The sequence below is a fragment of the Cygnus atratus genome, chromosome 1 (assembly GCF_013377495.2).
Source record: "Cygnus atratus isolate AKBS03 ecotype Queensland, Australia chromosome 1, CAtr_DNAZoo_HiC_assembly, whole genome shotgun sequence".
In the NCBI taxonomy this organism is placed as follows: domain Eukaryota; kingdom Metazoa; phylum Chordata; class Aves; order Anseriformes; family Anatidae; genus Cygnus; species Cygnus atratus.
Window position 1 is genome coordinate 94,998,572 of NC_066362.1, and position 12,926 is coordinate 95,011,497.

General features: G+C 45.0%; 1 protein-coding gene across 12 annotated transcripts; it reads left to right on the forward strand.

Annotated features, from left to right (window-relative positions):
* Positions 1-1,381: 1,381 nt before the first annotated feature.
* On the forward strand, positions 1,382-9,777 carry CLDND1 (claudin domain containing 1). 12 transcript variants are annotated; one of them, XM_035540465.2, is made up of 6 exons: positions 1,382-1,400; positions 2,278-2,354; positions 6,339-6,637; positions 7,824-7,931; positions 8,302-8,439; positions 8,548-9,777. In XM_035540465.2, exons 3-6 carry the CDS (start codon positions 6,349-6,351, stop codon positions 8,766-8,768), a joined length of 756 nt encoding a protein of 251 aa, XP_035396358.1. In that variant the 5' UTR covers positions 1,382-1,400; positions 2,278-2,354; positions 6,339-6,348; the 3' UTR covers positions 8,769-9,777. The 12 variants fall into 12 exon arrangements, with proteins under 12 accessions (XP_035396358.1, XP_035396361.1, XP_035396362.1 ...); XM_035540468.2 differs by lacking the exon at positions 1,382-1,400 and adding an exon at positions 1,949-2,010; XM_035540469.2 differs by lacking the exon at positions 1,382-1,400 and adding an exon at positions 1,950-2,010 and having other exon boundaries at positions 6,336-6,637.
* Positions 9,778-12,926: the final 3,149 nt, after the last annotated feature.

The window sequence follows — 12,926 nt, forward strand, 5'->3', positions numbered from 1 at the left end:
AATGGCAAAAGATTGGTGTTAGCTATGAACGACTGTGCATTCGTTTGTAATGTTTTTATTGGGTTACCCTTATATTATATGAAGTGATTTTCTTCCAGAAAAAAGAAAATCCAGGTGAAATTTGTTGAGAGTATTTTAAATTAAATTAAATGAGCATGCACCTCTCTTTCCTATGGTTGTTTTTAAGCAGCTGCACATATCATTGATCAGGACAGATGATGAGTAAGAAGAGGCCAATGCAGTCTAATTCTGTAATGGAAGTAGCAATGACTGACGAATTTTCGAGAAATGATTCTCATTTTTATAAGATTAGATCTTTTAGGGAAACAAACAAACAAACAAAAACTATAGGCTTGCCAGTGCTAGATAATTCACTATGATTTATAGTGATTGCAATTGTTGTTATTCCATAGCTTACAATAGAGTTGTTTTGTGTGTGTGTGTGTTTTTTTTTTTCTTTTAACATCTTCTAGCTTCAAGTTCTCCTAGTTTTGCCAGGTATGCTGAAAAAAAAATATTACTGATTTTTTGTTCCCTATTGTCATTACTTGTATTTTATGATCTTGTAACTCCTTAGCTCTCTCTTCAATATACTGTATTGGCTGACCTTCTTTGATATGTTTCCCTGAAAGAGGTTTTCTCACTGCATAGTGATTTTCATGCCCCTTTTCAGGTTCATCTCTACTTTGCCAACATGCCAAAACTAGACACAGTATGTCAGCAGCCAGTGGCAACTCTGGATCTGATATAACTCCTGTCCTCCTTGTGATTTCTTTGTTTATACACCCAAGGTTGCAGGAACATGGGGTTTTTTTGGCCACAGCCACATCTTGGCAGCTGGTAATCCACCATGACTCATCTGTCCTTTTCATTTTTCCTAGGATAAAGTCTTCTGCCATGCAAGTATAGCCTCTCCTCTGTGCTCTTAAATGAACATGCTCATTGATGACCCTATTGACACATATGTTTGTTTGCCCCCAGGTTCCAAATGACCAGGTCACCCTGTACCAGTGCCCTATCCATTTAATTATTTACCCTTCCCTCAGGCCTTGTGTCATCTGTGAAGTTTATCAGTGATGATGCTCTGCTTTCTTCCAGGCCATCGATAAAAATGCTACATATTTTAGAATCCAGCATAAACATGGTCAGAACCCAGACAACTTCCTAGCTTATAGTTATGAGGTGCTGGTGAACCAGCAACATGATCTGGAAAGGTGTGCCATCCTGGGAGGGGTTTATTAACTAAAAATACCCATCACTGATGTCACCTTTACCATCCTAGCCTGTTATCCCACTGAAAAAAAATGCTTCCTGGCCTCCTGAGAAGAGGAGCTGGATGGGGTCGTTTCCCCAGAAGTCCCCAGAGATGTGAAAACCTTGGACGTGACTCCGTTTGCTGGGTGTGTGTTTGCTGGTTTGGAGGTTGGTAAAACCAAAACTGGGTGTGGAGGTCTCTCAGCGGGTGGCTGTTAACCACCGTTAGGAGTCCTCCGTCAGCTTGCGTGGGTACGGGGACCAGGGATGGGGGGCAACGTCCAACTCGGGGCATGGAGTCAGTGCCGCTGTTTTTTGTGGGTTTTACCAATTATTTTTTTTTAATGTGGTGTTTTCCCAAGTCATGCTGCCAGGATATCACACCACCGTTTTTACAAGCAATAGAGCAGAAAGGGAAGAAAGATGAGCTTTATGGCTGCAGCAGGAGGCGAAATAATGACATTGCAGAAGGCAGAAGGGCACTGCTCAGTGTTTTGGGGTGATTTTGTGGAATCTCGTGGCTGTTTCATCAAGCAGGGGACGTCTGACTGAAAGTGTAGGGGGCTGCCAGACCCCAGCCTGACCTGAGGGGACAAAGCGGGGTGGCTGTGTCTGTGGGGAGACTACAACTCCCAGCAGGCATCGCGGCGGGGAGCCGCCCGCCTCCCGCGGTACCACGGGGCTGGGCGGGCAGGACTACATCCCCCAGCGTGCCTCGTGCCGAGGGCGTGGCATGGGGGCGCGAGGCGGCGGGCGGTGGGTGCCGCGTGCCGCGGCGGTTGCGACCGTTGGCGGGTGGGCGGGTGCTGAGGGTGTGTGGGGAGCGGGGCCGTGCCGTGCCGTGCCGTGCCGTGTGTGGGCGGCCCGGGGCTGTAGAGGGGGGAGGAAAGGGTCCTGAGGTGGGTGATGGCCGCTGTTGTGCTTCCAGGTCGCTGTGCAGGCGCTGAGGGCGCTGCGCAGACGGGATGGATGGAGAAGCTGGGGCTGGCGGCTGCGTGTGCTCAGTGCTTTGGCTTCCCGCAGGACGCGGATAACGCGGCGCGCTGAGGTGGTCGGCAGCCAACGGAACCCTGTGCTGAGGGGCGGCGGGGAGCGCTGAGGTAAAACGCCTTCCGTACCATTCTTGCCTAAACCTTCTTTACCCTCAGTGCCAAAAAGAAGCTTCTGCTTATCAGTGTTCCTTCCCACGCTCGCATCTCTTTTTCAGGCCTTCCTCCTCTTCTCTTCTACCCCACAGCAGTCCAGTCTAAAGCATGTTTTCTGTAAAAACGCCAGCCCTCGTTAGACTGCCTTTGCGGCCTTCCTCTGTTGTGATGGCAAGTGAAGTGAGCTTCCTAAGTGTGGTGGCCTGCTCCCGGCTGAGGGGAGGTAGCGATTGCTGTAACAGGAGAGAAATGTTTTTATTTTTGTGTTCCCTTCCGCCATGGTATAGCAACTTTGTAAAATGCTTGGTCATTTCCTAGCCTTGTAGTTGTTTGTCTGCCAGAATACTTGCTGTTGTGCTCTTCTGTGTTTTTTCTTTTTTCAACTCCCCTGGCTTGTGCTTTTTCTTCTTACGTGAAACATATGCGTCTTTTCATTCCTTTGAAAGTTGCTGCTGGTTTGGACTTTGCCTTCTCTCTTATGAATTGATGCTTTGGATTTTTTGTACGTCTCCTTTTAAAAAATATATAATTTCAATGTCCTGTGAAGCATTTATGCTTGAGTGCCTATATGCCACTGTGTTGCGTTGTTTTATATTCATTGCATAGTTTAGTTTCAGGAATAACTTGTTTGAAATGGTGTCTGCTGTTAGAATGAAGTGTGCTGGCAGTGCCATATGAACGTATATACCTCTTGTAAAATGATGAAGGTTCTTGCTGACAGTCTATGATGGCAGAAAGTATTTCTATTTAGAGACAAAGATTGATACTATAATTACTGTCAGCTCTGATAGTAGTGATGTTGGTGGTTGCTTTTTTTTTCTTTTCTGTAAGTAGTCTTATGCTAAAGCACCTCCTACATGTTTTTCTGCACAAAACCTTTTGGAAAGCATGTCATAATCCCTGAAACATGCCACATCTCTCTTCATGATCTTTCTGTGATAACTCTGACTGGCACTGCCTACTACTCCCATTGAGTTCTGCCTGGGGCTGGAAGCTGATTCTCTCTGTAATAGAGCAAAGGACACCTCATTTAAGTGGGTGTGTGTCTGCTGTGAATGAAGATGCATTGGGTATTCACTGTAAATGAGCAGGATAGTCCAGTCTCCTGGGGTGTTTGCAGTGGGAAGAACTTCTAGTTCAAAATTGGCCTGAAGTGGTGTTGAGTGCATCTCTTCTGTAATTCTTTTCATCTTCTGAAAGTACTTAAAGGGTTAGCAGAAGCACTGAGAGGACTGTTATTATAAGGGACTGGGGGTGTGCTCTTGCCTTGGCACAGTCTTGGACATTCTGCAAATCCATGTGTGTTCTTTCTAGAACAACCTGACACAAACCACCTGCTAATTTTTAGGGACTGTAGCCATCTCACCTGCTTCTGCCTGTCCCCAGAGCTGTGCATTACAATGACTGAGCATCACTGGGTGGCCATGTCTCTTTTGGCCTGTGGGTAACAAACGCTGGGCAGTGCTTGAATTTTTTAACTCTTCAATTGGCTTTTTGGTTGTCAGCTGCTATAACTCTGCTAAGCCTGCTGTACGTTTCCCAGTATGCAGCAAGCTGGCCAGAAGCGTGTGGTTGCATTTTAATGATGCCATGATAAGCATATTTCTAGTACCAGCGTTCTGGACCTGGCAGCAGGGATGTCGTATCTGAAAGTACGACTTCTTGAGCCAGTTGTTTTCTTTCTGTATGCTAGGTACTAAGGACTTTGTAAGCATTTGTAACAAAAAGCCGCAGAGCAGTGGCCTGGTAATGTCCTGCTTACAACCTTGTTTCACCAGATACTACTTTGAGGATGGAGCCTGTAGGCTCTCTTGTGCTTCCTCCTTCCAGAGAGAGCCCTCTCTGAAGAGAGGAGCCGAGTGCTGAAGGGCTCCTCTTGCAGTGACTGCAGGGTAGTAGAATATCCAGACCGGCCTGCTTGCCAGCTGGTTCTGCTGCTTATCTGAAACAGTTCCCAGGGATCTGTTCGGCTCAGCGGGGCAGCAGCCGGGCAGCACGACGTTAGCCGCGGAGATGCTGCGTGTGCTGTTTGCTTTGTGAGAAGTTTGTGAAGGGGAAGAGATCCCCGAGTGAACTCGGTGTAGAAGAACAGAGGGGCAGCCCTATACGGCAGCTTGCTTGTCCCTGTTCTGCGCATCCAATGCCCTGTGCGCTCTGAGCTAGATGCTGGGATGTCAAGGGAGAGTGCAAGCGCGTAACCAAAGATGGAACAGCACAGAGTATTTGCTTCTGAGTCTGGACTTGGTTCTGCATCTTCTAGATGAATAAGCCCAGGTATGGTGTTTTCTTCCTCTCTTTAAACCGCACTTCTGAATTCACAGTTCACAGAATTGTAGTACGTGAACTTCTATGTGCTTTAAATGGGTGCTACTTGTCAATTCACCAAAAACGAGTTCTATTCTTGGTCATTTCTAAGGAAGCAGTTAAATGAGGCGTACTCCATAATAATCCCTCTTTGAAAATAGAAAAGAAACGTGGGATGATACGAGTATACATCGTCTCCTGTCCCCAACCCTGTTAGACAGTTTGAACCAAACAGAGGAGCAGATAGGAGGGAAAAGGAACGAGAAGGGCACTGTTAGCAGCAAACACTGGTGTGCCTTTGAAACTCCCTGCTTATTTTGCACCTTGTTTCATAGTTCAGAATTTCTTATTGGCAGGTCTGACTTGAGCACTCATATTTTCCCATGTGAATGTTGTATGTTTAAGCATTTGTTGTTTCCTATTCCAGTTCATTCAGCTGCAAAGAAACAAGACTAAAATGTTTTGATCAGAGAGTGTGGGAGAAAGAAGGTAAAACAAGCAGTAAAGAACTGATTAGATAGTAGCTCATGCCACCAGAATAGCTCTAGTTGCAAAGGTAACTTCAATTAATATTTGATTTGGCAAGTGCCTCAAGCCTGATTTATCATAATCCATAAATTTAATCAAGCACAGCAAATGCACGAGCATAACAGGCATTTGAAAGTCCTCTGACGCATTGCACTCTCTGCAAAACATTACGTGTGTTAGCAATCAATTACTCATTAAAATCATGGTACTGTCGAAGCGTAAGTGCGTGCAGTGTCTGTTTTTTGCCGTGCCTTCTTTACCCTGACTTTCTGCTGTGAGCACGGGCCTGTGAAGGAGGGCATTAGTGACCTCCTGCAGAGAGCTGGGCCAAGGCCCTCATGCTGGTGCGTGAAGGTATTTCAGTTTTGGAAGCTCCTGTCATCCAGTGCCTGTGGAACAGGGCACTCCCCTTGCATTGTTTTAGTTCTTCGACACGCCTCTGTACACACTGTGGCATTACTGCAGTTTTTATTGTCATTTCCAAGCTTGTCTTTCAGCACTGCCTTCGTGTTCTGTCTCTGGTGCCTAGATACATTTTAGTGTTTCCCAAAAGGCATTCCAGTATCTTGGCATGGCTGCCCTTTGTGAACAGTCTGGAGAAGCTTTTTTGGCATGCTAGTGATTCTTATCTTTGCTGTAAACACAAGCTGTGGAAGCCGTATGGGATGGCAGGCTAAAAATAACTTCTACCCTCGGTAATCTCTTAAGGCAAGATAAGTCTTCTGACTGAGCGCTGTAGGTGGATTCTCTGCTCTGTGGTTCCCTACCGTCAGGATCAGAAGTGCCAGTGAGCTGCGCCATCTGCTCTGGGGACACAACTGCTGTTGGTCTCTCAGGGAGAGAGGAGAGCAGCTAGCACAGAGCGCTGCAGGAGGCTGGGAGGAAGGCGACAGCTGTGCCTTGAGCACCCGACCCCCTGGGTGTGGGCTGGTGCTGCAGACTTAGCGTTGCTGTGCCTCCAGCCTCCTGGCAGGGGAAGAGATGCATATCCTGAGGGCGCATTGCGTAACAGGAGTGGCGTCATGAGCATGACGCTGCTGCTTGGATAACTCTGTGGTGTTAGTATCCGAGGAGTTACTCACCTGGCCTTCTCTTTCCTTTCAGCAGCAAGGGCGCAATGATGGATAACCGTTTTGCTACAGCGCTCGTAATTGCCTGCGTTCTCAGCCTCATCTCCACCATATACATGGCGGCTTCCATTGGCACTGATTTTTGGTACGAATACCACACCCTGTCCCCAGCTGAGAACATTACGGAGGCTGGCAGGAGCGTCTGGGAAGAATTTGTCAGCGAAGAGGCAGATGAGAAGACCTACACAGATGCGCTCTTTCGGTGCAACGGCACAGTTGGGTTGTGGCGGAGGTGTATCACTGTACCCAAAAACTCTCACTGGTACAGCCCACCAGGTATCTGGAGTAATTAACACTTCCCTAGCTTGTCTAGAGGGATACATGCTAACTTCCTCACAACATGTCCATGTCACTTTCTTCCTCCAGAAAGCTTATTTCTAGCTTGTATGTGTTGTTGTTTTGTTATTTTTCTTTTTAAATAAAGGCAGTCTAAGCTTTTAAAGAGTGAAAGGTAAAAGTCTGTGGCTGTCAGTGCTACAGAATCAGAATTTGACACGTGATCTAAATTTAGTGTAACTTGGTTTTCCTTAGTGTCCACTGCCCATTGGGTGATACAGTCGTTGTTGCTCTGCCCATCACCCTCTTTCTAGGAGAGGTCAAGGGATCCAGCAATGGGGAAAAAATACTGCTTTATCAAGATGACACTCAGTCCTTTTAGCTACCCATTCATTTAGCTCATGTGTCACAAATGTCCCACTGTGGCATCAGCTTGTTTTGGAGTACTTGTAGTGTTGGATATGGAATGAACTATTTGTATTCCCTTTTTTGACAATTGTTGGAGGATATAAAGAAGTGCAGTGAGCAATTATTTTAATTGCTTCAAAGTAGGGTTTGAACACGTGAAATTCTGAACCCTCTTGGAAAAAATGTTTTCTCCAGAAAAAGCATTTGAAAGTATTACATAAAATACTTTTTTTTCCTCTAATGAAAATACATTTTGAAAGAAATGTAAAAACAACTCTGCTCATTAGCATTCTCCAAGCAATACCTAATTGAGAGATAGAAGGGGAGAAATTTAGTATGAAAAGCAGGTATTTCCTTTTCTTTAAGCAGTCCTTTCTATCTCATTTTTGGATGAAGTGTTGAGTAAGATATCACATTCTGCATGTAGATATAAGCACAGCTCTGTTATGGGAGTACAGGAATGCGAAACAACATAGTTAAGCATCATATGCCACATTTTATCCCTACTCGCATGGCACAGATCTATGGATTACCCAGGTGAGCTTAAAGGTTCTGCATGTTTGAATGCTGTGCCTCCTTCTAGTAACTCCATTATGCTTCCTGCCTGCTAAGGTTTCCTTCAGATCTCTTTTGAGAGGTTTTTTGTTTGTTTTGTTTTGTCTAAAATAGAAGTTGGAGGAGCTTCCCAGCTTAAGAGGTTGGAAGAGGAGGAACTGGATGGAGATGGGGTGGGGGGAACCTAATGGTAATTGGTTTTTTTTTTGTTTTTCTGTTCCAGAAACTGATATGACTACAAACTGCATCAGTTTTTCCCTCTCTGATCAGTTTATGGAAAAGTACATAGAGCCTGGAAATCACAACAGTGGCACGGATTTGAATCGGACTTGTAAGTGTCTTTCACATGTGGCAGGTAGAAAAGTGGGATAAAAGAGAATGGGGTTTTCCAAATGCAGTCAGTAGTGAGGAAGCATCTGCATCTTGCTCTGCGTATTTTATTTTTTGCAAGTAACACAGGTAGTAGGTCAAAGTTTAAAAGGAAAACTTGGGTGCTTTAGCATAGATTTTTAGCCATGAATGTGGTACAGGAGCTTAGGAGTTAACAAGTAAAGTTCTTCCTACTTCAGTTGGAGTCTTTGGTCCTTTTTTAGTTAAGCCACTGAAGTAGTTTGGGTAGAAAAGAATATAACCTGGTGGGAGAAGGTCAATTTTTAGCACATCATTGAGAAACCTGTCTGGTGTGTTTCTTTAACATGCAGATCTCTGGCGATTGCAGTTTCTCCTGCCCTTTGTCAGCCTTGGTCTCATGTGCTTTGGAGCTCTGATTGGGCTCTGTGCATGTGCCTGTCGCAGCCTGTACCCTGCCATCGCCACCGGCGTCCTCCATTTCCTCGCAGGTCGGTCTCCTGCCACCCACCGCTTACCCTCCCTCCTCCAGAAGCTCTTGGCGAGAGCCAGAGCTCTCCAACAGCGAACTCATCACGCGTTTCTTCTTCCTTCCTCAGGACTTTGTACGCTGGGCCTGGTTGGCTGCTATGTAGCTGGGATCGAGCTGCTCCATAAGAAGCTGCCCCTGCCTGACGACGTGAGGGGTGAATTCGGCTGGTCCTTCTGCCTAGCCTGTGTCTCGGCACCTCTGCAGTTCATGGCGGCCGCTCTCTTCATCTGGGCAGCTCGCACCAACAGGAAGGAATTCACTCTCTTGAAAGCGTACCGTGTAGCATAAGTACTGCTGCCTAAGTGTTAGGTTTCCATGTTATAGCCTCTTCTCCACATGGCCCTGTCTACTTTTTTCTTCTTTTATTCAGAATTTTACCTTGTACTGCGTTCTTCTTGCCAGTGTAGCCTGCAGGGCCTGAAGACAAAGACCTCTGGGCTAAATGACCGAACTCTGCCAGAAGTCTGCAGAACTTTAACAATTTTTTTAATTGTTTTTTTAAGAATTATTGTTTTTTAAGCTTCATTTGGTTGTTGAATATCCCCTTGGTTAGGTGTACATGCCCCTTACTCATTTTATTTCCTTGTCATCCTGGAGGAAATGAGAGGAGTCATGAGGAGGAAATGAGATAGGAAAAGATGCAGGTAAGCAATGGGAACTACAGAGCAGAAATAATAAATAATCAGGAGTTATCTGCTATATGACCTATGGAGAGCACCCAAGAGACATGGGAGAGCAAAGGTACCTTTGTTGTGGAAATGCTGTCATTAAATCAGTGCTGTAGCTTAGCTGTGGGGCTCTTATTCTCACTAGCTCACTACTTGTGGCTTCTGCTGAAACTGATGTAGGCAGGGCAGCTGGCTCTGGGAGTGCACAGCACGCTGTCCTACGTGGAGAATCCTAAATGGAGAATCGGTGCTGCTTTTGCTATGGAACAGGAGAAGTTGGGGTCCCCGCGGAGCTTTGTGCTGCTCTAACTGCACTGCTTCCAGGGCCCGGGATGGTTCGGTATCTGCACTACATGTGATTGTGCACTCTAATCCTAACGTGCGGTGATTTTGCTTGCTGTGAAATAAGGCTTTCCTCTCCCTTGTGGTGTTGAAGAGAACCTCTTGCAACCTTCTTCATTGTTAATTTGGTTTAGTGTATGTGTGTATATGTACATAACATAAACGTTTTTTAAAACTCACCTATTTATCCTATATAGCACACAACAGGGTTTTTTTTAAAAGGTGCTGCTCAATTCCCACATTGCCCCAAACCTATTGTTTAAATGAAATAAAACAATCCTCAGATATTTTCATTGTTACGTTAATTTGATGGGAGGGTGAGGGAGTGTTCTGGAGTTAATTTTGGTTGGGGAAAGAAAAAAGTGTCCATATCTCTTTCTGTATTCAGGGAAATGTCACTAGCAGCAAATATGTTTGATTACATTTCTTAGGAAATTCTTGGGCTTCTGTGAACTTTAAATATTCCTTTACTTATCACTGGGGGACACAACACTCCATAATTTGGTTAGCACTTTGCTTGCTTTGCACTTATTTATCCTAAATCACTGCATCCCTGGCCAGACCGAGTGGCATGTCTTATCTTGGAACACTGTTTTCTAGATTGAACTGTTTAATTCTGAGGCCTTAACTCCCTGCATTTATAAGAATTTATTAGAAGAAATGAATCCTGACAAAATGAATGACTCTGTGGTGTCAAGGGTTCTGTGAGTTACCTTTGAGAATGACATGGAAGTAGGCATTGTGTATCTCTGCTGGGTTTTGCTTTGTTTGAGTAGGTGTTACTTTGCAGTCCAGTTCCCTAAAAATCAGGAATCTTTCAGTATTGTTTCTTCAGTGATTTTTTTTACCCTATTTCATAGGGATCAACCTACTTCTCCTTTTATAACCATCACTACAGTCTTTACAAAATGAAACAAGATAGCCTCATCCATGATGCTGAAAACCGGGATCACCAAGAAAGCTGCAACACAAACTGTTCATTCAGGATAACCCTCTTCCCCCTGTTGTTTAGTAATTTTTCACCTTTCCACCTAAGAAGGCTTTTCTCCCTCTCTATGATGTCTGAGCCAATTCTAACCCTGTGAGAGGGGCTGTGGTATTTCTTTACAGAGTCTGAGGATAAATGAAAATCCTTGCTGCTGATATGTACTAAGTTGTTTTTTTTTTTTTTCAGTCGTTAGTTATCTCTGACTTACCTACGTAAGGCGCAACTGCTCAGCTTGTCATCTCTCCTTTGTCAGAAATAGTAGAGCATGCAAGCCTCAGTTTGGGTCAAAGGGACCGGAAGGTGCTTATTCAGCACTCTGTGAGAGAGGAAACACTGCTGGTTATTTTATCTAGTACAGTGATTTTTCTTTTTTCCTTTCCTAGGAGTTGGCAGAATTTAATCTGTGCAAAGGGAGTCCTGCTTGCTCTCTCCTCTTGTATCAGACACCAGCTTCTCTGAAGCATGAATTGCCCTTTTTGAATGCTAATGTTCTTGCTTCCAAAACATGTATTGTTTTGGGTAGGAAGGGAAGTGTTAGAGGTGCTCTTGGTCCTTTCTTGGTTGCTTTAAGTATCAGTGAAAACAAGATAAGATTGCCTACTTTTCTCTCTCTCAGATAAATGCTTCTGTTTTTCTGTGCCCTGAAATGAAGAAGAGGGGAAAAAAAGCCTTGATTTGAAGCATTTATGTAAAATGTGTGTTGCCTTTCAAGTTTTTATTTTTTCACTCTTGTGTAGAGGTTTCTCTATCAGAACGGATTTCAGAGAGAAAGAAGCAGGTCACTTAGAGGGCTATTTCTCTCCATGGTTTGGGATAATGGGTCTGCACCTAGCTCTCTTGCTCTGTAACCATGTGCCTTGCTCACGGTAAAGACCGGGAGAAGAGTTCTTGGGCTGCCAGCTTGGGCCCACTAAGTGCTCTTGGAAGAAGGAAGCAGCACGCAGGCAGATCCTCATGTCGTGTCCAGAGGTTGGCTGCGTTCAGAGAAGCTTGAGGCCTGTGTGCGTGATATATACGTATCTGCAAATGCAGACACCCACACTCAAAAAAAGGAAGGGTGCTCCAACTCTGTGAGAAAATGGTGAGATGAAAGGCTGATTTGTGTCCCTCAGTACCTTGTGGTCTGACCATGAGAGATGTTTACTGGTACTGGCTGAGCACTGGAGATAGGAGGGATGAGGCAGATACAGACAGTGAGATCAGAAGAGATGTTTTCTTTAAAAGGAAAAAAGAAATCCTTGTGTGTCTGCATATGTGTATGCAGGGGAGGTGGCACCAGTCTATCATACTTACATTGCACAGCGAACATGAAGGTCTATCAAAGGGAAAGGGGAAACAAAAAGGAGGAAGAATCCCTTCAGACCGAGTGAGAACTGAGGACTCTTAACAGCACGTGGAAACAAGCACCAAGGACTCCAGTTTAACTCTTCCTGAGGTACTGCAAAGGTCAGCCGCTGCCCCTCCACCACAGTGCTGCGTGGAGGTGGCATAGCCAAGTGGGTGAACTCTTGTGCTTACAAGAGAAGCCCACAAAGGCTCTGTCCTATGAATCCACTATATTACACTCCTCTCCCTTTCTCCCTTGTAAAATTACTACTTTTAAAAATAGACATAGGGATAGATTTTATTTATTGGTCAGGTTTAAGCAGTGAGTATCAGATGTCTCTGTGCTCCTTGCTTGCTGTGTCCAGACAGAGGATGAGGTGGATGCTGATTGATTTTTTGCAAAGGATCCAAGCATCTTTCTAGCCTCAGGTTTTCTGATGTGAAGATCGAAAACTTTCAAGAAAACGGGAACATTCTGTTCAATCAAAATTAATCATTATTTAATCAAAACCCTTCTTAAAAACAAAACCAAACAAACAAATGAAGAGCTAGTGAATTTTTAATGCCTTTCTTTGTCCAGCTGTCCTGGTTTCAGGTAGGACAGAGTTAATTTTCCTCCTAGTAGCTGGCAGGGTGCTGTTTTGGATTAGGATGAGAAGAGTGCTGATAACATGCTGATGTTTTAATTGTTGCAGAGCAGTGCTTACACCAAGCCAAGGACTTTTCAGCTTCTCGCTCTGTCCTGCTAGCGAGCAGGCTGGGGGTGCAGCAGGAGCTGGGAGGGGACAGACCCAGGACAGCTGACCCAAACTGGCCAAAGGGGTATTCCATACCATCTGACGTCATGCTGAACAATATATAGGGGTGGCTAGCCGGGGTGGGGGGCCGGCTGCTCGGGGATAGGCTGGGCATCGGTCAGCAGCTGGTGAGCAATTGCATTGTGCATCACTTATTTCGTACACATTATTACTATTAATACTATTATTATTATTATTATTGTTATTATTTTTCCTGTCTTAATAAACTGTCTTTATCTCAACTCACAGGCTTCCCTTTCCTGTTTCTCTCCCCCATCCCGGAGAGGGAGGGGGGAGGGTGAGCGAACGGCTGTGTGGTGTTTGG

What these genes read in the sequence shown, in the direction of transcription:
- CLDND1 (XM_035540465.2), top strand. Translation starts at nt 6,349, where the DNA reads ATGATGGATAACCGTTTTGCTACAGCGCTCGTAATTGCCTGCGTTCTC. An exon ending in TCACTGGTACAGCCCACCAG is followed by an intron (nt 6,638 to 7,823) that starts GTATCTGGAGTA and finishes TTTCTGTTCCAG; the next exon opens with AAACTGATATGACTACAAAC. An exon ending in CACGGATTTGAATCGGACTT is followed by an intron (nt 7,932 to 8,301) that starts GTAAGTGTCTTT and finishes TTTAACATGCAG; the next exon opens with ATCTCTGGCGATTGCAGTTT.